Source organism: Ovis canadensis, chromosome 19, assembly GCF_042477335.2.
Source record: "Ovis canadensis isolate MfBH-ARS-UI-01 breed Bighorn chromosome 19, ARS-UI_OviCan_v2, whole genome shotgun sequence".
In the NCBI taxonomy this organism is placed as follows: Eukaryota; Metazoa; Chordata; class Mammalia; order Artiodactyla; family Bovidae; genus Ovis; species Ovis canadensis.
The window spans coordinates 64,870,085-64,894,705 of record NC_091263.1 but is presented as its reverse complement, the minus strand read 5'-3'; the positions used below and the strand labels follow the sequence as shown (position 1 = coordinate 64,894,705).

Sequence of the window (24,621 nt, the reverse complement as noted above, 5' to 3'; positions counted from 1 at the left end):
GGAAATTGACACAGGCTGTAGTTAAGTGACGTGCTGCCCTAGCGACCACAGTTCCCAGCAGCCCTCGTGCAGCCAGACACTTTCGCGGATTGGCCGCCTCCTTAGGCAACGTGTGGTGGGGGAAGGGGATAGGCGCGAGGTACTGTGGGTAGGAGACGGCCGTCGGCGGAGGCGCCATTTTGTGAAGCGGCCGTACCCTGTTGGAATTCCTTGGCATAAACTGCTACTGCTGCTACTTCCGTCCTTCCTGGGGGTAAGTGCGGCGGCCGCCCGTAATGACTGGCGGTTCTTTCTGCTGTGGCAGGCCCTGTAGAGCCTCCCTGTCAGCCGCAAGCTGCGGCCGTTCAGCCCTAGCGGGATCTCGAAGGGCTACCCGAGGCATTGGAGGGCCGCGCCCCTCCTCGCCACCAGCGCTGTCAGCTTTCAGAGAGCGTTCTCCCGGCCAGCCCGAGGCCCTCTTCTCTTGGAGCTGTGAGTGTGCCCCACCCGGGACGTGTCTCCAACTCCCAGGCCAAGTTGAGCAAGGAGTCGTCGTCTGTCCCTCAGATACTTCTCAGGGGCGCCCTGACAGTCTAGCCGCCATAGCTCCGCAGGTTCGCCTGAATCAACTCTCTCCGGAAAGCTGTTCGGTGAAGGGTGATCTGGGGCTGGGAACCTCTTGGGGGTCGGGAGGCCTAAGTGCAAGCAGGAAGAGAAAGCTTGGACGCCTGAGTCGGTCGCGCAGTCTGTGGCGCCGCCATCTCACCCGCGACTCCCCACGGAGGTGGGTCTGGGCAGTGCCCAGGCGTTGAGGGGCTGCAGCAGGGATTCTGCCCAGGCCCTTGTTCCTCCCTGATGGTTCTGTTCCCTGTATTAATTCACATGTTCGTTCAGCGCCTGCCTAGAACAGGCGCCAGGGACGGCTGTAACTAGTTTGTCAGACCTCGCAAGCATCGAAGGCCGTCTAGCTGTGTGATGTTTTACCATCGTCAGTGCGCAGCGGGGCCAGGTTGGCTGCCTCAGGGACCTGTGGTGATTATTGTTACCTGGGAATTAAGTCGTACGGAGGTTTACTCTTGCTTGATATAGCCTTGGATCTGCCGTTCAGTTAAACGGAGTCGATTTTCAGTTAGCCCAGCATCGGCTTTCTGAAAGGTTTTAAATTTTTCATGAGTAATTTTTGAATTTTGTTTTGCTTCTTGAATTAATAAAGACACTTTGGTTAATGTTTTAAGGCCCAACTACCCCATTGGAGTTGCTTTGATTCAGAACACAGGAAGCTGATTGCAGCTGTGCCCTTTTTGCTTTGTAATCCTACAGTGGGAGCAGGGAAGGCATCTTCTGCTTGCGTCCTTTTATGGGTTTGTGTTTGAATATGGAATCTAATATTTTTAACTCGGCTCGCCTTCCTGCTATGCTTATTGTTACCAAAACCATCGTTTGATTTTAATGTTGACAGTCGGTCCCCACCCCTCAACCTTAGATCATCACTGTTAATGGTTTGAAGAAATTCCAGTCTCAGTGGTGTCCCAGCTATGAAACAGGACTTTGGTGATCTCCCAGATTTGCAGCAACGGATCTCTCTTGTCTTCTAGAAAAAAGCAAATTTGAACCTTTTGGAGCAGTGTCCTAGATCTTCATTAGAACAATGGGTTCAGACAAACGGTAAGTTATTACTGTACATGCCTTTGATCTCAACATTTCAATGGGGACTGAGCTATTTGTTGGAAATTGTTTACCATACTAATATTTGAGTCTGTGTTTTGTGTCATGCATTCTGTGAGCACTTTCATGATACTTGCTCGTATAAGCACATGGTTTAATGAGATAGTGAAAATACTGTGTGAACTGTCCTGTGGTAAAAGAAGTTGAGGGGCCTGTTAGAACAGTTAGGAACCTGTGTTTTCTTGGGAATAGCCAGGAAAGCTTCCTGGAAAAGTATTCTCTTAAGGTGAAGCCTGAAGGGTAAGAAAGAATTCAGCAAGAAGGACTTGGTGGAGTAGGAGATCATGAAGGTTCCTGGTGTGATTAACAGCCTCTGGCAGAAAGTAGGAAATTGTCCTGTCACTTTGCACAGTACCTGGCTGTAGAAGGCAGTCAGTGAAGGCCAGTTCTCATTATTATCCCCTCCATGACAAGATGATCCAGATTATAGAGCTGAGAAGCTTTGGACCATGAGTTACATTAAAAAAGAAGAAAGAAAAACTGCTGAAGAATTAACAGAGAATTAAGATGAGAGCATTTGGCTCCTGTGTCATCTGTGGAGTCTCCCACTCAAACCATTTGATTTAAACACACAACTTCTGCTTATTCAGCCAGCTGCCTCCTTAATATTGAATCCAGTCCCAGTGATAGATCAAACTGATGGCCCATTGGGACTCGGGAAATGTTCATGTTACATGATGTCATTGTTTGGTTCCAAATAAACATTTACCGTTTTAAGGTCTCTCATTCACATACTTTACATTGTAAAACTGCCCTGGACTATTTGTTATCATTCACTTCTTTTTATTAAATTTGTATACTCTAAATGATGCCCTAAAAGGCCTTCCCTTTATTTTGTCCTTACACAGAGTTTTATGAATCTGGTAAACAATTTATCCAAGAACTGTTTGTAAAGAGACACAGATGTATAGAACAGTGTTTTGGACTCTGTGGGAGAAGGTGAGGGTGGGATGATTTGAGAGAACAGCATTGAAACGTGTATATTATCATACGTGGAACAGATCGCCAGTCCAGGTTCGATGCATGAGACAGGGTGCTCAGGGCTGGTGCACTGGGATGACCCTGAGGGATGGGATGGGGAGGGAGGTGGGAAGGGGGTTCAGGATGGGGAACACATGTACACATGGCTGATTCATGTCAATGTATGGCAAAGCCAATACAATATTGTAAAGTAATTAGTCTCCAATTAAAATAAATTAATTTTTTAAAAAAGAACTTTTTGTATCTGTGGTCCAATGAGTTTAAGCCTTTTGTTATTAGATTTTCCTATAAAGCCCAGTGCTGCCTAGTAATCAAAAATAAATCAGATGTTATAGGAAATAATGTTCTCTGATGATGCTATTTATTATAACAATTGAACTTGGTTAACTGCCTAACAGGGAAAAAAAGAAAAACTAACTCATCCAGTTTAGTGGTCCATTTCTCAGTAGTGAGAATACCCTTCAGAGTGGATGAGTCAGGAAATGTTTTCTTTTGAAACTGAATGAAATGAGAATACATTGACCCTTAAACAACACAGATTTGAATTGTGCAGGTCCACTTACAGGCAGATTTTCTTCAATAAATACAGTACTACATGATCTGTGGTTGGTTGAATCTGTAGATGCAGGACTGGATATACCAGAGGGCTTACTGTGCAACTTGAGCATCCATGGATTTTGGTATCTGCATTGGGTCCTGGAAACAGTGCCTGACAGGAACAACTGTAATTGCATTCTTCCTATTTAAATTGATCAGTAAGATCTGAAATCAGGGATGAAAGGAGTGATGTGTAGATCACAGGCTTGGGGAAATGCAGGATAAACATGGACAGACAACCTGTCTCAATTGTAAGTTGTTATTTGGTGATAAATTTTAAGGGATGCATTGAACTATTTGGATACCTTATAAACCAAAATGTGGATTGAAATTTTTTTCAACCATGTTTTCTACAAGGACAAAATGTGATTTATTTAAGAATAAAGGAAAATTTTCTTCCCTGGCAGAGTGAGTAGAACGGAGCGCAGTGGAAGATACGGTTCCATCATAGACAGGGATGACCGTGATGAGCGTGAATCCAGAAGCAGGCGGAGGGACTCAGATTACAAAAGATCTAGTGATGATCGGAGGGGTGATAGATATGACGACTACCGAGACTATGACAGTCCAGAGGTGAGTGACCAGCAACTATTTATGGAGTTGTTAGAATTATGAAATAAGTATACCAAGTGTGAGAATCTCTCAGGAGGAGTGTTTGATTCAAACACTTTAGTGTTCTGAAATCTGTTTAGTCAGCTATAATTCTCAAAGACAGACGGAGACGTGTAGTCAGAATTCTTGGCCAGGGTTTACATAGGGCTCACCAGGCACTCTTGAGCACATGGCTAAGATGAACTCATTCAAATCTCACTACAACCATGTAATGTAGTTACTGTACCCATTTTAAAGATGAGGCAATTGGGGCATAATTATATACCATCCCTTGGCCTCAGATAGTTTCTGACAATTGTAGTTTAATATTGTAGCGTAGCTTTTTTTCACATTTCTTTCCATATGCATCAACTTTGTTTAGAAGTAATGTGCTACCCATATAATTTGGCACTTTTTTTTTCTTTTTTATGCATAGAATCATCTTATTTTAATAAGTAATACTGTTTGTGTGTTGACATACTGTTTGGTGAGTTGTTAAACCATTCTTCCTGAAGTTAAATGATTGTTGCCAGGTTTGGGGGTTTTTGTTTTTTGCTATTTTAGAAGACGCTATGGTGAACATCATCGTGGAGTTTGTGTATTATCTCTGTTCCTAAAGATGAATTATTAGGAGTGGAGGGAGTGGATCAAAGGGTATAAAAAGCCCAGTGTGATTTGAATTACAATTTTGTTCATTGTAAATCAGAGAGAACGTGAAAGAAGGAACAGTGACCGATCCGAAGATGGCTACCATTCTGATGGTGACTATGGTGAACATGACTATAGGCATGACATCAGTGACGAGAGGGAGAGCAAGACCATCATGCTTCGCGGCCTTCCCATCACCATCACGGAGAGCGATGTAAGGGGGACCAACTGTTCTAATGAGCCATCAGTAGGCGCAACAGACTCTGAGCTTCTACCGTTATTTTCTTGTGTTCTTTTTAGCTCAAACTAATATCTAGTGAAGTACCTTTCTATAATTAGGGTGACGTTCTGTCAACTTAGCTCATAGATAATCTTTGTATTTAGACTTTGAATCAATATACAGTTTTCAGAACCACAGGGAACAGTTTTTATTCTTTCAATAATAACTCCTAGAAGGTAGTCAGTACACTTTTGTTGAATTGGTCACTTATTCACTGAGATTATATCCATAAGAACATTTTAATGATTCAGCATCCTTTGATTTGTTGGAAATTGTATTATCCATTTGAAACCTCTGGAAAGCCTTTTGACAAGCCTGGCTTCCCCCTTCTAAGACTGGCCAACTATGGCTTTGGTGTACTGGGCACTGCCTGGTTTCCATTGGTATCTCTGGCCTTCACCATTCCTTCCAGCCCCATCCACCACCTGGCTTCTGCTGCAGGCGACTTTGAACATGTTCATTGTTCTACCAATATGCCCCCATGCCCCCCCCTTTTTTTGCTGTGCTTTGTGGGCATTTGGGATCTTAGTTCCCCAACCAGGGATGGAGCCTGTGCCCCCTGGGTTGGAAGCACAGAGTCTTAACCTGTCTAGTTGTGGACGCAGGCTTAGCTGCTTTGCAGCATATGGGATCTTAGTTCCCAGGCCAGGGATCGAACCCACGTCCCCTGAATTGGAAGGTGGATTCTTAACCATTGGGCCACCGGGGACGTCCCCAGGCAGAATTTCTTATGTATATCCCCAACCCTTGAATTCAGGAGGCTGCCCAGCCAATGTCTGTAAAATGAATGTGATGTTTTGAAATATATTTTATAAACCATATAAATCATAGCATTATGCCAGTATCTATTGTCTTGGGGTATTCAAGGTAATAGTCTGACTATGAATTTTAGAGCTATATTGAGTTCACACAGCCTTGGTCTTTTGAAACACTGGAAGTGACAAAAAACGTGAGATGGGATGTTTGAGTTAATAGTGGGTATTTATTTGTGTTCCAAAACACACTTGTTCCACTGTGTACTGTTAAACTGCAGAACCATGGATCCTCCCTCATAAACGCTGAAGTCAACAGATAATGAAGGCAATGCAGAGTAGAAAGGGATGTGTTGGAAGAGGTCTTGTTGAAAGTAGTTCTGTGGAATAGTAACTTGACGCTTCTTAAGGGAGCTTTGTTACTGGTGGAGGGTAAGGAAGAGCTCCAGGGAACTGTTAGTTGAGCTCATTCTTGAGGGATAGGGGAGAACTGAGGATAAGGCATGGACTGGCCCTAACCAGCTTGATTTGACTGAAATCAAAGATGTTTGGCAGGAGAAAAGTGTATTCGGGGGCCACTGCTGGCCCTAACTAGCTTGATTTGACTGAAATCAGAGATGTTTGGCAGGAGAAAAGCGTATTTGGGGGCCACCGCTGGAATCTTTGAAATCCTAGCTAAGTATAAAAAAAAGCTGCTGAAATTTTTGCCTGGTAACAAAAGCTGTGCAGGTTTGAATGGTAGAGTCAGGGAGTGGTAGAGGCTAAAAGGAAGGCAGAGCTGAGCTCAGGTAGCAGTAGCCATAGGCATGTAGAATAGGGGATAAAAGAAATCCTGCAGGAGTCAGTTGAGGAAAGTTTACTTGTTGATCACGTTGTTCCCTTGAGTCTGTTAAGCCTGTGGCCCTTGAAGCCTTCAGAAGTGGGTGGCAATGGGGAGAGCCATGCCCTAGCTGACCCTGGGGGCCCTACCTTCTGGTAATGAAACAAGATTGTAATTCTTGTTTATTTCAGGCTTCTCGGGGAACTAGAAGTGCTTACCATAAGAAGGCAGGTTTTTTCCAAGTAGGCTTTCTGAGATTCCCCAAATTTGTGCAATATTTGTGGGAAATTTGCTTATTGGGCTCTTTGGTGGTGGTTTAGTTGCCAAGTTGTGTCTGACTCTTACGATCCCATGGAGGCTCCCAGGCTCCTCTGTCCATGGGATTCTCCAGGCGAGAATACTGGTGTGGGTTGCCATTTGCTTCTCCAGAGGATCTTCTTGACCCAGGAATTGAACCTGGGTCTCCTGCATTGCAGGCAGATTCTTTACCAACTGAGCTATGAGGGACGCCTCCTCATATTGGGACCTTTAAAAGCATTTAAAAATTATAGTGTTCTCTTGAATGAACTTCAGTTTATCACTTTCATCATTATTTGTCCTTTGTAATCCCCTCACTGACATATGAACTCCTATAGTAACTATATTTATTTAATTTTGTTACTATGTGTGTTACTGTATCACTATATTCATAGTTAGTCTTTAGTTACTCTGGTAACTAAGTTTTCGGTAACTATGTTGCCAAGCATGAACTTGAGTCAGGTGATTGGGTCTGGCTTGATGTTAACACTTCTATTCCCTATTTGTGGTAATCTCCAAAGCCACTAGGAGTATTGACTCATGCTCTTAGGGGAAATACAAACTTAGATTCCTGTAAGCCTCTGGTCACAGCATTTTCACAAACAGATCGATATATAGCCTTATTTCATGTATATTTCTATTTAAATGTGCCTTATTTAATATATACTTTGATTCATTAGCATTGGACACTAGACAGCACTTCAGCACTACACCTGGAGAGCCATTTTAAACAGTGAAATCGCCAACAAAAAGTACAAAAATGTGAAATACCTGCCAGTAAATAGACTAGGAGAAGGACATCTGTTTTCACTATGAAAGCTGATACAAAGCATAGCATACTCTGCCAGGAACATGTCCATCAGGCAACTCAAATTTTTTACTATTCTGCACATGTTTGCAAATGACCTTGAAAGCGCAAGTGGTATTCATTTGGAGTATAATGAATTTTAATTAGTAGGCAAATCTACCCCAAATAATGAGGACTGATTTTATATAATCCTGCAACCTTTGCACGTAATAATGAAATGGGGAAGCCACTAAGAGTCTCTCAAAAATTTGTCCCTGGTGTTTTTCCAGAGAGTATTGCTGCCTAGTATGATTGCTGGAGAGACTGATGTCTTTTTTAATGTATTTTGCCTTTTGCAGTGAAGGTTTGATTTGAAATTGGTAATAAGTTTAGCAGCCAGAAGTCTTTCTTAAGGCCCAATTCATGTTCACTTTGATTTACTAGGAGCCTAAGAATATTACAAGGTTTTTGTTTGTTTTTTTTAATGTAAGGAAACCATTTCTTTAAGACATTGTGCAATAAAGGTTTCTCTTAAGGGAGTTCCTTGTTTTGGGGCTATTGATTTCTTAGTCTCCTTCAGAGACTCTACTTCAGAGTATGATGATATATCATCTGCCTCTTTTAAATCTTTTTCTTTTCTCCCTGGTCCTTTAGAACAAAGGACAAGATTAGCCTAAGGGGACGGGTGGAGGCTTGAGGGTCAGCACACCACAAGCAAGGCTGTGTCTCACAACATAAAGTAGCTGTACTTGAGGAAGTCCCCCATCAGCAGGTAAAGAAGGCTTTCAGAGCTATTATAGTACATCAGTTTCTATGAGAAGCATCCCTTCTTTTGTTCTATTTTTAGACTAATTGCATTTTGATGATAGAAGTTTAAAAGCTTGGCCAATTAAGCTTAAGTAATATAAGCTTAAGTTGATGTAATCCCTAGTCTTTGAACTCTCGTTAGTGTGGAATGGTTTGTGGCTAAAGCTTTAACAGTAAATGTGTAAAACCCTGTGCAGATTCGAGAAATGATGGAATCCTTTGAAGGCCCTCAGCCTGCGGACGTGAGGCTGATGAAAAGGAAAACAGGTGAGAGCTTGCTTAGTTCCTGCTGTTCTGGTTCTCTTCCCCATTCCCACCTCAGTCCCTAAAGAACATCCTGATATTCCCCAGTCTTCAAGCACATGAATTCAGAATGAAAGGTTTGCCATGGCTAAGGAATGTGACTCTTTGAAACCGATGTTAGAAAGCACCTGAGGACCTTTTTAAAAACTTTGTTTTTAGGGGCTTTTTTTTCCCTTCGGTAAGTAGTGATGTATAAACTCCTTGTTTGACTGTTTGTAATCAGTTGCATGGTTACTTTTTAAGCGTGGAATCAAATCGAATGGCATTTAGTTCAGGCGGCTTGGTTCCTTGCCATGGCAAAGTATCAAGAAGATCCCCAAGTCAAGTCACATTTGTAAAGCTGCTTCCCAATTGGCTTTGTCACGCAGTGTTGAAGCAGTGGGAGAGAGATTCACCTGTTATAAAGGAACTGACTAACACGAGTATCCCGTCTATATCTGAATGCTGTCTCTAGGTGTAAGCCGTGGTTTCGCCTTCGTGGAGTTTTATCACTTGCAAGATGCTACCAGCTGGATGGAAGCCAATCAGGTTGCTTCACTCACCAAGTCTAGATATTCATGAAAATGGAACAAGTCTGTACAATTTAAAAAAAAAGGTTGAAGGAGTGGTTTGTTCCAAAGGAGTGACTTTAAAAAAAAAAAGGCTTTGTATATATTAAAATTGATGTTACTGGAATAAACACAGTACCACACATTACACTGCAGAATTTGCTCTGCCTTTAAACATGGCTACCTGACATGGCCTTGTTAACCACTGAATATTTGTCTGGTAGTTGTCAGAACATCTTGAATATTCCCCCTTTCCTCCCCTGATTATATTCCTGTTTATTATGTCCTTTGAGAGTCATCTTAGATTATCCAGCTCTCAATTTGACAATGAAGAGAATATAATCGAAGTCTGCTGTAGGAATTTTGTAAGTAAGTATTTCAAGTTGGAGACCTCAAGCCTCCTAGAGGCATAACTGCTCATATGGGTCTTCAAGAACTATTTAAAGATCTAGTAGAATTTATGAACAGTAAGTCTGATGAGATTAGCCTAAGAGCTGGTGTCCTGCTGCTGTCTAATCTAGTTAGAGTGGCATTAACATTCTAATCTCCCTGAGAATGCCTCTTACAGTCTGTTCAAAGCAAATCTTTGATGATTTCTTTGATGTGGCATTAACTGAATCATTCTACAGTTCATCAAGATAATGTTCGGTGCTTGGCACATAAGTAACATTTTTTGCCAGAACTCCAAAGCACAGTATTGAATGCCTTAAACAAGTGCATTCTGGGAAGTTTGCTTAACTCATTATGTTGCTTCTCTGTAGTATTTTATGATTTGTCACTCGTAAATAAGAGTTATATTCTTTGGAATCTTAATAGTGAGACTCACTAATGAGGATATCATTTTGATTGACTTGTTAGATTTTTAAGCCTCTCACATCCTTAACCCAGAGGTGACAACCTGATCTTATAATGGTAGATCTTAATTCATTTCATACCATGGACACCATCCTAGTAAAATTCAGGACATACACAAGCTTCATGTGAACCTGCTTGCTTTTACATGACAGCATCTTTTTAAAGCATCTTATTAATATAGTGGATGTATCAAAATGACTTGGGAGTTTAAAACTCCTGGGAAATTGAAACCTGAAAGACACTTAAAAGCGGCACAATTTTAATGTATACAAAGCTGTGTTAATGTGTAACTATTTCATTACAGTTCAAATTCACTCCAGAAATGAAAGGCCAGTAGGATTAGGGACTCAGTGGTAGTTTGGAATCGCCCCAAACCAGCACATCCCTCTTAGTGGGATGATCTGTTGACTTATCTCCCAGCTTCTTTATTTTTGCTTCTATACAACACAGTGAGTGGATGACCTTCAGCTCTTTCCCTCTTGGCCAGACATGCAGTCTTGCCTTTAGATATTGCAGAGACAACATTCACAGCATGTCTTAACTCTTCCAGGATTTGCAAGAACCAAATTACTCAACAGTATGTATGTTTGGAGGGGTTAGACTCCTTTAAAAAGTTTGGATATCTAACCTCCTACTTAAATCCCTTCTGACGGTGTCAGAACACCCCGCTCCCTTTCCCTCCCCCCAGAAAAAAAAACAAAAGGTGTTCCTGTTAAAATGAAGGCTCTTTGGGGGCAGATGCTGGGTGTGCTCTTGGTAAACTGTTTCAGCTCGGAATTTTCACCTTTGAAAATAAAATCCCTTGTAGTCACACAGTTGACTAGAAGGATGAGGTGGTATATGAACACTTAGACACTTTTCCTAACCCCCTGAAGAAACTTCATTGGCCTCCTGGTTACTCATCTTGAAGAGAGTACCATCTTATTTCAGTGAAAAACACATCTGTCACTCAGGACATCACGTGGTTGCACTTGGCAGGAAGAAACCTCATTTAGCTGTTTTTAGAATCGATGGCATTCAGACTAGTGTCTCCTGAGAAAATTGTCACCAGCTTCCCTTTAAAAATGGGTTTCCCTCTCATTGTCCCCAAAGGACACATCCTGAAGCAGGAATTTGGGTGAAGGGGAAATGTAAAGGCTTTCACTTTGCATAAGGATGTGGGACTGGGGGAACAGTGAAGCGAAGCCCAAGGACACCATGCTAAGGGCTAATGTAGGAGACAACCTCAGAACTGGGAGAGTTGTGTCTTCTGCTCTTTGAACTAGATTGTCAACTCTCAGGCAGCCTGTCAATGCTGAATGTTAGGACTTCTGTCTCTGCTGGAGACACGGCCTGGTGCATGTCAGCGTTTATAGCGTGTGTCAGCTTCCTCAGCACTCCCTGACTCCGTTTACCTTTACTCCGCATCCCATTCTCTTACTGCCTATCTGAAGGATTGGATGGGCAGAGTATAGGTGGCGGTGGTTGGTCCTCCCCGTATGTTGTCCATTTAATTCCAGAGCACTGATTTTTCCGAAGTGTGCTCTGCCCTGGGAAAATGGACACATGTTCCTCACAATGGGAATAACTAATTACTTCTTTTTTTTTTACAGAAAAAGCTGGTGATTCAAGGAAAGCATATTGCAATGCATTATAGCAATCCCAGACCTAAGTTTGAAGATTGGCTTTGTAACAAGGTAAGCACGTGTTCTTCCCAGACAAACCAAACTCTTGGAGTTTTTTGTTTTCTATTTGTTTGACTATCCAAACAAGAAAATTAGTAAAATACATGATTACCAGCTTTTATCAGGAGGTGATTTTCATACTTTGTGACTTTCTTGGGTCCTCCTGAGTAGGTATTAGAGGACAGACTCCCTCAAACATGAGAGATTTTAAGAACCAGATTCTAAGCCCAGTGTTTCAATTAAGATTTTAAGTTTGTTTTACTTTATGGTTTCTTAATTCTAGCGCTCTCATCTTTTGGCAGTCTCTTTGTTAATGAAACCCTTTGTGGCCCTGCTCGCGTTATATAAGGGAGTTATATAAGGTCTGTTACGAGTAAGAAATGGTATCCATGGGCAAAACCCTAAGTGGGCAAGTGTCACCAAAGTCACAAAGTAGGTGTTGCTATTGGCATTTTGAGAGTACTTGGTGTCACATGTCCAGCAGGGCTCTAGACAGAATTTCATTCACATTGTATTTGTGTATATAGAGTGATACATAGTATATAGTGCTTTTCTGACATAAGGGAGAACTTTGCCAGTGGCTTGCTGCAAGGTTTGGGGGTGAACTGAAACTTTTCCCCAGCTTGAGAAAAATGGAAATCTACTTCAAAATACATCAGAATGTATTTTTCTAGGGGTCATTCATATAGTGAAATTTTTAGGTTAATGCTCCTTTGTCTTCAATGCGTAGGATCACCTTCTGCTTTTATTGCTCCTCACTGGGACTTGCCTGTGACCCTCTTGCTCTAACCCACATTGTTACTAGTAAACCTGGCCTACCATGAGATAGAATAACAGACAAAACTTTTTATTTTCCAGTGCTGCCTTAACAATTTCAGGAAAAGACTAAAATGCTTCCGATGTGGAGCAGACAAGTTTGGTAAGCCCAGATTTGGCTGTTTGCGAATATGTATCGAAACTTGACTAATTGGGTTGTCTGTGAACCTAAGGAAAAGTACAGCCTGGGGTATTTAAGCAATAACGTATATATTTTCCTTAAACCTTCTACCTTAGGTTATGTAGTTATTTTCTTTAAACCTCCTTCCTTAGATTTAGTAGATCCTGCTGTTGAGTGCAAGAATACAAAGAGTTCTTTTATTTTTCAAAATTAAGTCAGCTTTCCTACTTTGCATTCTGTATCTGCCTTACTTTACAGAGATGAAGTCCTCTGAAGTCCTCCAGTGGCCTAGTTTTTGCATTCCACATTTAAAATTCATGTCAAAATTAATGAGGTTTTACTGTAGCCACAAATGGTTAAAAAAGAAAAAATAACAGCTACGTTGACTTAAAACTTTGGTATTTGAATGTATTTATGTTGGTTTGTTGTTTGTCTTCAATTACTGATTCTTCCTCTTTTCTTTCCTTTCTTGTAGACTCTGAACAGGAAGTGCCCCCTGGAACCACAGAATCAGTTCAGTCTGTTGATTACTATTGTGATAGTAAGTGCAAATGCAGTCTTTTGGCTGTTATGTTGGAAACTGATCTCCGTTGGATGTTTTTTGTTCTCCTGCTCTTTTTTAATGAGGAGCAGTCAATGGCTTCAGATTGTCTCGTTAAAGACTGATTTTTGGATTTCTTTTCAATGTCAAAGTGAAAGATATATGCAGTTGACCCTTAAACAACAATGGGTTTGAACCATGTGCATCTATGCTGATTTTCTTTCTTTTTTTTAATGAATGCTACAGTACTACACTGGGCTTCCCTGGTGGCTCAAACAATAAAGAATCCACCTGCAGTGTGGGAGTCCTGGGTTCAGTCCTTGGGTTGGGAAGGTCCGCTGGAGGAGGGCATGGTAACCCACTGCAGTATTCTTGCCTGGAGAATCCCCATGGACTGAGGAGCCTGGTGGGCTACAGTCCATGGGGCTGCAGAGAGTTAGATACTACTGAAGCGACCGAGCACACACAGTACTACACTAATTACTGGCTGAGTCTGGGGATGTGGAACTACCAGTAGAGAGGGCTGGCTGTAAAGTTATACACAGATGTTCTATTGCGTGGCGGGAGTGGGGTCAGCACCCCCTCATCCCCCTGCATTCAAGGGTCAGATATACTGGAAACCTCCCAAAATGGGTTTGTTTGTACTTGAATCTGCTTTGAAAGGCATTGGTGGTAGAAATGCATGTCTCTGTCATTTGTCTCGTTCACCTGCAGCAATCATACTTCGAAACATAGCTCCACACACTGTGGTGGATTCCATCATGACAGCACTGTCTCCCTACGCGTCCTTAGCTGTCAATAACATTCGCCTCATAAAAGACAAACAGACCCAGCAGAACAGAGGCTTCGCGTTTGTGCAGCTGTCTTCTGCAATGGTGAGATGTTCATTGAATCTTTCCTTTTAAAAGAAACTGAGATAAGAGGCAAATGTAGTTCATCCAGTTGTGATGCTACCTACGTCTAATGTTCTTGGAGCCCAAAGTTCAAGACTTAAGTAATGATAGTTATTGCAGTGCTAAATTATAGGCCGATGGCTTTAGTAAGTGGTGAAAATACCATTGGTATACCTGTAGATAACTGGCTGAACTGAAGTCTGAGCCACAGTTTAGTCTTTTTTCATGCTTTTAGATTGACCTAGCACTGGCTCCTTTAATAATACTAGATACCTTGAAAGAGGGCTTTTTAAAATTTCTCATGATTTCATATCCACAGATAATAATGAATTGCCTTTTTTTTTTTTTAATTTCTTTGACTAGGATAGGTGGTAGATATTTTCAGTTGCATGACAAAAATCACAAAATTGTTTTTCTTCACATTCTCCTGCAGGATGCTTCTCAGCTGCTGCAGATACTACAGAGTCTCCATCCTCCTTTGAAAATTGATGGCAAAACTATTGGGGTTGATTTTGCAAAAAGTGCCAGAAAGTGAGTGGCTTCATTGCCCTTACTTCAAACCGCTGCATCTGCATGCTTGTCCGAGAATGCGCTGCTAACTGCACTCGAAGCCTATGTTCTCTGTACTGCGATGGAATCCTTCCTAATTGGCTGGGAAGGATGCACTTGTCTTCTTAGCACTTATTCCCTCCTATCCTCAATACCAATTGCCAGAAAGCTTGAGAGCAGGACAAAACAGACTTGGTAGATGGGTTGAGAATATGTGCTATGCAAACTGCTTCAGAATGGTGCAAACCCATCTGGAAATAATTCTTTCCTTCCACAACAGCATGCTAATACAGCTTCATGTATGTAGAGCTTCATTCTAGTGATGTAAATTTCCCATTTCTAGTATCATTGCCCATCAAGTAGACACCTTATTAAATAGAAGAGTACAAAAGAAAGCAGCTATACTACAGGGACACATGCCCACTAAGGGCTTTGCCTTTGGAAACCCTTCCTCACTCTGAAATGTGGTGTTGCTGGCATTGGAGACCTTCCTGTAAAGTCTGGAGTGGATTACTGTTTTCTGGGTAGCGTGGGGTTAAGTGATAGGGAAGCATAGTGGTATAAAGTCACATGGTTGGATTTTTGTGGTTTCAGAGACTTGGTCCTACCAGATGGTAACAGGGTCAGCGCCTTCTCCGTGGCTAGTACAGCCATTGCTGCTGCTCAGTGGTCATCCACCCAGGTAAAGGGAAGGATCTTTTTGCTCCAGGTAGTGTGGTGGTGGTGCCCAGATTCATAGAAGTCAGCTCTGTGATTGTGCTTGCCTTAGAAGCTCTGCAAGGACATTTGAAGACCTCAGTGTGCACTAAGTCTGTCTGTGTTTCCTCTTCTTTTGACATTGTAGTCTCAGAGTGGTGAAGGAGGCAGTGTGGACTACAGTTACCTGCAGCCAGGCCAAGATGGCTATGCCCAGTATGCTCAGGTGGGTAGACTGGACCATTATCTGACTTCTGGTCTCCAGAGTATGTCCAAGAATGGCAGCTTTAATGGTGGACTCTTCTTCAGTACTCACAGGATTACCAACAGTTTTATCAGCAACAAGCTGGAGGATTAGAATCCGATGCATCATCTGCATCAGGTAATAGATTTCATATTCTTTTTATCTCCTGTTTAAGCAAATACAGTTGAGGACATAGAGCTAGATGTTCTCATTAGATCCAAATAAATCTAGGAGAGCCATTTCCCTGTAAAACGGGGGATTGGGCACTTTCAGGGATGTCACCATGTACCTAAGCTTCTGGGGCGATATTGGCATTGCTTGTGCAGTGGGCTTCCCTGGTGGCTCAGATGGTAAGAAGCCACCTGCAATGCAGAAGACATGGATTTGATCCCTGCGTCAGGAAGATTCCCTGGAGAAGGGAATGGCTTCTCAACTCCAGCATTCTTGCCTGGAGAATTCCACGGACAGAGGAGCCTGGTGGTCTCGAGTCCATGGTGTCACAAAAGTCGGACAGGACTGAGCGACTAACACTTGTGCATATCAGGAGCTGATACAAAGCTCTTAGAGACTATGCCATCATGAGTGTTCATTCTTGAATTGAATTCAGTATTTTCCCTCTCTGTGCTGTTCGGAATTGTGGGTGCCCATGTAAGTTCAGTTGAGCAGTTTCTTGTCCAGACATCAATTAGAAGGGTCACTCTTAAAAGCTATTGCTCTAGTTTTTGTTCCAGTGTTACAAAGGTGTGACAATTAAGTCTATTTTCAACCCCAGAGCAGATGTGGAAACCTTTTTCCCCTTCTTAGCCATCATACAGAATGTCTGACTTTGTGTATCACATTCTAGTAGGATTATATAAATGAGAATATCATAGGTTAAAGAGTACTTACTGGGAATTAGGTGGTTAAGAACTGACATATACAAAGACGGACTCTAGATTGGGCATTCCGGGTGAGGATGTTTGGTGTAAAGTTCAGTGCCTTGGCTGTTGTAACTCCGGTGTTTATCATCAGGCACAGCGGTGACCACGACCTCAGCGGCTGTTGTATCCCAGAGTCCCCAGCTGTATAATCAGACCTCCAACCCACCCGGCTCTCCGGTAATCCTGTCATCTTAGATATAGAACTGGTGATTGTTGGGGAAACTGTTGCTGTACAAGTACTACCTTTTCTCACTGTGTAAGCCAGGATTGACTGATACATACACATTCCAACTTTACTTCTTTCTGTCTAATCATATTATGTACTGAAATAATTTTGTGTCTGTATTTTAAATGCAAGATTCCACATAGGGTCTATTTATACTGTGCATGCTTCGGCTTGACCTTTAGGAAGACAGTTGTCAGCATGTGTTTTGCTCAAGGATTGCCCTAGACCATTGCTACAGTGGGTCTGTCAGGGGGCCCTTCCTGCTGGATGATTGCAGTGATTTAGTTCTCTTGAGAGGCTTTACAGTTGAAACTATATTGAAGCTGCTGTTCTTTCCAGACTGAGGAAGCACAGCCTAGCACTAGCACAAGTACACAGGCCCCAGCCGCTTCCCCTACTGGTGTAGTTCCTGGTACCAAATATGGTAAGCCAAACCTCATGGGGCTGTTGACAGTTGGAAGGTCCTAGTTGTTGATTTTGTTTAATAAGCGCTCCTCTCCCTTTGTGGGTATCAGCGGGACACGTGGGGATATGAGAGAAGACGACCTTCTGCATCTCAGTGGCTTAAAATTGGAAGTAAAGCCAGTCTTTTCCCTGGAATGACTGTGTGCTGGGTTTTGTTTTTGCAGCAGTGCCTGACACATCCACGTATCAGTATGATGAATCTTCAGGATATTACTATGATCCAACAACAGGGCTGTACTATGACCCCAACTCACAGGTAATTTAAGGGGTAAAACAGACGTTTTGAGGTGTAATGTACTTACTGAAAAATTCATGAAACTCACACGTGCAGTTCTTGCAGTTCTTTGAATGTTTGTTTACATATATATACGTTTGTTCATTTACCAGCACCACGATAAGAGCAAAAACATTCCTAGCACACTAAACATTCTCTGGTGCCTCTTGTTGGTCAGTCCCACCTCCCCTGCCCCAAGCACTGTTCTTTCTCCTATTACCATGGATTATTTTGTCACGTTAAAATTTTCAAGTGACTGTTAATCTTCATGTAGACACCTATATACAAATTTTAAATTGTGATTTTTTTCACCTGAGAGAAAATTCACATTTCAGCCATTTAGCGTGTTCAGTTCAGTAGTTTTTTTAGTGTAGTCACAGTGTTGGGCACCCATCATCTAATGTTGATGAACATTTTCATCAACCTGAAAAGAAACCCTATACCCTATATATTCAGCAGTTACTTCCTAATTCCTTCCCACCCCAGCAACCACTGCTTTCTGTCTCTCTGGGTTTGCCTGTTCTAGACATTTTGTATAAATGGAATCAAATAATATGTGACCTTTTGTGTACAGCTCTTTTTTTACTTAGTATTTTTGAGAGTAGAAATCAGCAGATCTGTGGAGTGATATTTTATTTTTGGCAGTGTATAGAACTTTTTAAATAGGAAAGGCAACATTAACACTCCATAAATAAGCAACTGTTTATGACCAGAAGCTGTGTGTATATATAGAATAGTAAAAATAAGTGCTTTTAACAGGAATTTGGCATTGAGAGCTTGTGGTTTCTGAGAGTCAGGTGTGACGCTGTGTGGGACTTGCCAAGCGGGCTGGGCCTGTACATGTTGCTTCCACTGCTCTTCTTGTGGAGTCTGGCCATTTCCCAGGCCATTCTTCTTGGTGGCCATAAAAGTTGTGGCTCCTGTGTCTGACGTGCACTGCCTCCTCTGAAAAAGATACAAAAGGCAGCCTCTCCTGAGCCCCTGTTGAGCAGGTAGAGTAAGCAATTGGACAATAGAGAAGAGGAGAGAGAGCTGCCACCCATTCTCTGTTGTGGTTCTCCCCACACACTTCAGATCAGGTTCCTTCACCTGTCACCTCCTTCCAGGTTCCCAAGCTGGTTTTTACAACCATGTTTGGTTGCCCGGGCGTCCAAACAGAACAGGCAGGGTTCTGTATGATTGAACCTAGCAATGAGATGTTAACTGATTGTCATGGAGGACGTGTGAGAAAAAGCTCCTCCTGAACCACTTGCTTTGGCCACCTGGTTTGTGTAAATGGTCTGTCTGTGGAAAGGAGTCAGGCTTATTGCTCTTTGGGTACCCTCCAGGCCCAGGGATTAATTAATGGAAACTCGAGACTCTGAAACCACATTCTACTCACCCAAGAAGTTTCACACCTCTTGGCCAGCTGGTTCACCATCCTCACCTATACCAAGGTTTATAGCACCTCCTTTCTGCCCAGGAAATATTACTGGTCTGCAACATGCTTTATGTTTTTATGTTTAATTTTTTTGACAAAATAATGCAGATGTAAAGGAGTGAAAATACTCCTTTAGGTTAGTGGTTTGACCCAGGAGAAAGTCTGCATGAATTGTGTCTTTTATTCTAGTATTACTACAATTCCTTAACCCAGCAGTATCTGTACTGGGATGGAGAGAAGGAGACTTACATGCTGGCTGCGGAGTCTAATTCCCACCAGCAGACAGGCCTGCCTCCTGCAAAAGAGGGGAAGGAGAAGAAGGAGAAACCCAAGAGCAAAACAGCCCAGCAGGTAAGATCATGACCCAACCAGCAGGCCCATTTTTCTCTCTCTCTTTTTTTTTTTTTTTATCAAGGGGTAGGGTGGGGCTGTGGCATTTAGCTTTATTTGGATTCTTAAAGACTAGGTCATACATCTTATTTACATTAAGCTCATAGTCTAGTTAGTCTCTCAGTCATGTAACCGCATGGACCATAGCCTGCCAGGCTTCTCTGTCTGTGGAATTCTCAGGCCAAGATTACTAGAGTGGATAGTCATTCCCTTCTCCAGGGGATCTTCCCCACCCAGGGATCAAACCTGGGTCTCCTGCATTGCAGGCAGATTTCTTTACCATGTGAGCCACCAGGGAAGCCGTAAGTTCCTAGAGCATTGTGCAGTTTTTTAGTAGTAGTCTTTGTTATCTGTCAGTTGCCTGAGAGACTCACAGACTTTGGAACAATATTCATTAATGACTTTGGTAATATGTAGTATCTCATAAAAGATAAGGGCAAAAGGGGTTTTGTTACAGTTTGTTACAATAATGGCTTGTTGTCTTGGCATAGGAGACTGTTTGCTAAGTTCCTCTACCTAAATCTCTGTGATTGTTGTTTGACTGTAGATTGCCAAAGACATGGAACGCTGGGCTAAGAGTTTAAACAAGCAGAAAGAAAATTTTAAAAACAGCTTTCAACCTGTTAATTCTTTGAGGGAAGAAGAAAGGAGAGAATCTGCTGCTGCAGATGCTGGCTTTGCTCTCTTTGAGAAGAAGGTAACAGTAACAAGGATGGCCTTACTTCATAAGGGCAGCTTAGGTAAAACTTGAGGCTTATGACTTGTTCTGTGTTTCCCAGGGAGCCTTAGCAGAAAGGCAACAGCTCATCCCCGAATTGGTGCGAAATGGAGATGAGGAGAACCCCCTCAAAGTAAGGAAGTACCAGCTTTAAACCAGTGTTTAAAGGCTGTGTCTGTGCCTTGTGTCTCACTTTGATCTGCATCTTGGCTAATGTGAAAGTGTTAGTCACTCAGTCATGTCCAACTGTTTGCAACCACATGGTCTGTCCGTGGAATTCTCCAGGCAAGAATACTGGAGTAGGTTGCCAGTACCTTCTCCAGGGGATCTTCATGACACGGGGATCAAACCTGGGACTCCTGCATTGCAGGCAGATGCTTTACCATCTGAGCTAAGCATCTGGCTAATCTCATTCCTGCTTAAAACGGATGTGTCCCTGTCAGTGGGTATTTGAAGCAGCTTATATACACAGAATCTATGTTCAGGGCTTTGTTTTCTCTGTGTGAGAGCAAGTGAGATGGAACAGAGAATAAAGCCCAGATTCCGGAGCTCAGTTGAGTTTTATTGCATTTGCAAATAGTTTTTTAACAGTCTGGAAAGAGAAAATTAAGACCAAAAAAGCGTATTTTACGTGCTAGATACTTACCTGAGTGGGTCATTACTCTGATCTGTTGTATTTGAGGTTTTCAGACATGGTCAGTAGTTTGAGAAAAGTCATCCAGGAAGTCTTCTTGGTTCCCAAGAGGGCTGGTGGTGGGAGGCTGTCAGGCCCAGCAGCGGAAGACCGAGCTGCTCTACTCACTGATGTGTGACATATGGATAATGGACATTCTCTCACAGCTTGGATTAGGTGTTACTTTAGCCATTGCTGTTTCTCTGTTGCACATTTCCAATGACCCACCTTCCTCCTGTCTCTAGAGGGGTCTGGTTGCTGCTTACAGTGGTGACAGTGACAACGAAGAAGAGCTGGTGGAGAGACTTGAGAGTGAAGAAGAAAAGCTGGCCGACTGGAAAAAGATGGCCTGCCTGCTCTGCCGACGCCAGTTCCCAAACAAAGACGCCCTGGTCAGGCACCAGCAGCTCTCAGACCTCCACAAGGTGGCCATGCTTCTCTGAGCTGATCTGAGACATGGAGGGGAGGCAACGAGACGCTGTGGGTGCCCTGATGGTAGTGAAGGTTCAGTAAATACCTGCATTAAGTGATTGCCTCTTAGAAGGCAGCTCTTTAGTATAGTCTGTTCCTAGAAGGCAGCTCCTCAGTATAGTCTGTTGCAGATTGTGAGTAGAAAGGAGCATGGCAGCTCCAGGTACACCCAACTCTGGCTTTCCTGTTATAATGAATTGGACTTTGACTTGGATGGAGCACAATAGATACTAATAATGTTTGTTAAATCTCTCATACAGCAAAACATGGATATCTACCGACGATCCAGACTGAGCGAGCAGGAGCTGGAAGCCTTGGAGCTGAGGGAGAGAGAGGTGAATGGGGGTCATTGTGCCACTCGAGTGTCTTGGGGTAGCTGCCCTTGGCTTTTACTCGTAGCGCTTGTCCCAGGTCCCAGGGACGGGGTAGGGTATGTTACATATCTGTCGCCTGGCTGTCATGGCTCAGGTAGACTGGACCCAAGCCGTGTGCCCTGGGAGCTCTGCAGTGTCCTTTCATGAGGGTGCTCGAGACCACTCACAAGTCCTGGGTGCCAGAGACCCACTGGTGAAGTACACTGGGTTTTAGTAAGGACAGAGTAAACTTGTTGGGCCTGGCCGAGGAAGCCTTTGTGGACAGTAAGGGGAGCTCAGATGAGGCCTAGGGAACAGCAGGACAGAATGATTGCAGGTGGTCTGGAAGGAAGCAGTGGCGCCCCTAATGAGCCGTCACTTGGTAGTTGATGAAGCAGGTTGAGAGCCAGCCACCCAGGGGTTTAAGTACCAATGGAGGCCTATGGCTTAGAGATGAACCTTTAAGCAAGTGACTTGAAGTTGCTCACCCCAAGATGGTTCTGAGGTATCTATAGCTAAAGCTTTTTACATTCCTATTTTTTCCTACTGTTCTATGGTGCCAGCTCCCCAGGGAATGTAGAGCAGGTCTCAGGAAGCCACCTCTTGGCTCTGTCTTCCTGGAGGTGGCCCTGTCCAAATGCTGAGGAAGAACAGCAGCTTGCCTTCCTCTTCCTCAAGGACCTCGGCAGGCTGTGCCCACCCCCAGCAGTGCCCACACTCTGTGCCCACACCCAGCAGGCTGGTTGAAGAGCTTGACAAGAGGTGACTCGTTAAATAAAACTGGCTGTTGGAAACGTAGTTTTGCCCCAGGTTCCACACACAGATCATCTCTACAAACCTGCCGTTTGGGATATGACGAAGTGCAGCCAGGGAAACAGGGCATGTGGTATTTGCAGACACTCTGAAAGGCCAAGCTCCAGATGAAGGAAGCACCTGAGGTGACAGTCTGAAGTGTGGGTGCTTGCAACTGCAACAGATTGATTGAAGTCTGAGTATCTCTAATCAAGCTGTTCTCCCACGTAGATGAAATACCGGGATCGCGCTGCGGAAAGACGGGAGAAATATGGCATCCCAGAGCCTCCAGAACCCAAGCGCAAGAAGCAGTTTGATGCTGGCACCGTGTATGTGTTGTGCACATTTTCCGCTTTCTGAGACGGGGCTCTGGCTGTTTTGAGTAACTGTGTGTTTGCCACTGGCAGGAATTACGAGCAGCCCACCAAAGATGGCATTGACCACAGTAACATTGGCAACAAGATGCTGCAGGCCATGGGTTGGCGGGAAGGCTCAGGTTTGGGGAGAAAGTGTCAAGGCATCACAGCCCCCATTGAGGTAAGCAGTGGGATTGGGCTTCAGCGGCCTGCAGGCTTGTCCCAGAGTTGGGATGAGGTTGAAGCACCCGGAGGGCCTGGGCCCCAGTGGGAATTGTATTCCCTGCAGCTGTCTCATATTGCACCCTCTTTTTAAGATGTCAGTTGGGAGGAACAGGTGTGGCACCCAGCTTGATTTTTCTGGTTTTTGGGTCTCTTTGGGTAAAGCCTACCTTCTTCTAAGGAGCTTATCTTTCTACATCCTTCAATATAAACAAACCTTAACACTGACTCAGTAGCTTAGATCGGATTTTCAGAAAGGTACTGTGCTTTAATTTCTAAGTGATTTTTGCTTATGTATAAAACAAATTACACTTTAGTAGGACTTTGATCCATGATAAGAAATCCTTTATTCAGTCAGAGCTCAGGACCAGAGGCCTTCAACCACTGGCCTTCTAGACAAGAGCACTGCCAGTGATTGCTCTCTCCCTGACCTGGCAGCATAGCTTAGAACAAACACTTGCTGTTGATTTGTGCAGGCGAGTTCTGCTGACTTTGAGCTGTCCTGCCATGATCTGTACCTAAAATTACCAGACCTTCCCTGGGCTTTGGTGCAAGGCTTTGGGGCCCTTTAGCAGGCACAGTGCTTGCTGAACAGGCATGGAATTGGGGGAGGGCGTGCTTCTGTCTGCCTTTCTCCCTCACCCATTTGATGCCCTCAGTCCTTCAACCTACTCCAGGTCTCCAAAGTAGAAATCCCTGTCTTCATTTAAAATTCCTGTCTCCTGGCGGGGTGGTCCAGCTCAGTAGGTAGTGGGCTAGACGTGGGGGAGGGGGAGCAGTCCACACCCTACCTGCCAGCTGCTGACTACAGTTTCATTACCCCCAGGCTCAAGTCCGGCTAAAAGGAGCTGGCCTAGGCGCCAAAGGCAGCGCATACGGACTGTCTGGTGCAGATTCCTACAAAGATGCTGTCCGGAAGGCCATGTTTGCCCGGTTCACTGAGATGGAGTGAAACACGGGGATGAGAGAGAGAGAACGAAGAGCTCCAAAGAGCACAAGGAATGCTCCGTCTCCTGAATTCACTCTGACCACCTTTCTCCTTAAGGGCATGCCCTGTGCTGTTAATGGTTTTCAGGGTGAACCAGTTCATTCTGCAAGGTTCTCCCACTTAAAGGAGTTCCCCTTGTATGGGTTATCTGGTGAATGGCTTGCCTTCCTGCCAGAGGGCCTGAGAGCAGACCAAGGGGATGGTGGGTCTTTTCTACTTCGGTGTACATAGTGTAATGTAGTGTGTGTTTTACATGTGTAGCCTATGTTGTGGTCCATCAGCCCCTTGCATTTCTAGGGGGTACTGAGATGCCCTAGGGTGGTATGTGACACCAAAGCCGCCTCTGTCATTTGTTGTGCTGTCTTTTCTCGGCAAAAGCCTTATGTATATTTGTATATTACACATTTGTACAGAATTTTGGAAGATTTTCAGTCTAGTTGCCAAATCTGGCTCCTTTACAAAAGAAATACCTTGAAAAATGAGTGTGTGTGTCTCTTTATTCTTGGGTGACCAGGTAAGCAGAGCATGTTGGAGCCAGTCAAGCCTTGTGATAAAATAAGTACGTGAACATTCCATCATAACTGAGTCCGCTTTTTCCACTTCCTTCTACTCCCTTTAGGCCTGAGTGAGTCCGAGCACTTGTGCATCTTCACTTTCTACAGACTGTACGTCCAGACATGAGGGTAGGCATGTTACCGCTCTGTGAGGAACAACCTCCCTGCTTTTATCCGTAATACAGGAGCCCTCTGCTGAGGTGGAGGAGCTGAGAGGCCCTTTCTCTCCTGAAGCGCTTCACTTCTCCAAGACATCTTAGCTGCCCAGGAGGTGGTCAGGGACATTGCAAGGTTTTCCATTCTCA

The 24,621-nt window shown here is 43.6% G+C and overlaps 1 protein-coding gene across 1 annotated transcript; it reads left to right on the top strand.

Annotated features, from left to right (window-relative positions):
• Nucleotides 1-46: 46 nt before the first annotated feature.
• On the top strand, nucleotides 47-24,244 carry RBM5 (RNA binding motif protein 5). Its single transcript, XM_069562316.1, has 25 exons — nucleotides 47-253; nucleotides 1,575-1,644; nucleotides 3,690-3,855; nucleotides 4,580-4,735; nucleotides 8,462-8,531; nucleotides 9,022-9,095; nucleotides 11,563-11,646; nucleotides 12,493-12,553; nucleotides 13,047-13,112; nucleotides 13,827-13,987; nucleotides 14,439-14,536; nucleotides 15,149-15,236; nucleotides 15,399-15,476; nucleotides 15,560-15,632; nucleotides 16,506-16,591; nucleotides 16,980-17,064; nucleotides 17,270-17,361; nucleotides 18,989-19,150; nucleotides 19,737-19,886; nucleotides 19,969-20,040; nucleotides 20,826-21,005; nucleotides 21,312-21,386; nucleotides 22,428-22,525; nucleotides 22,604-22,733; nucleotides 23,601-24,244. The coding sequence occupies exons 2-25, from the start codon at nucleotides 1,628-1,630 to the stop codon at nucleotides 23,724-23,726; spliced, it is 2,448 nt and encodes an 815-aa protein (XP_069418417.1). The 5' UTR covers nucleotides 47-253; nucleotides 1,575-1,627; the 3' UTR covers nucleotides 23,727-24,244.
• The last annotated feature ends 377 nt before the right edge of the window (nucleotides 24,245-24,621 follow it).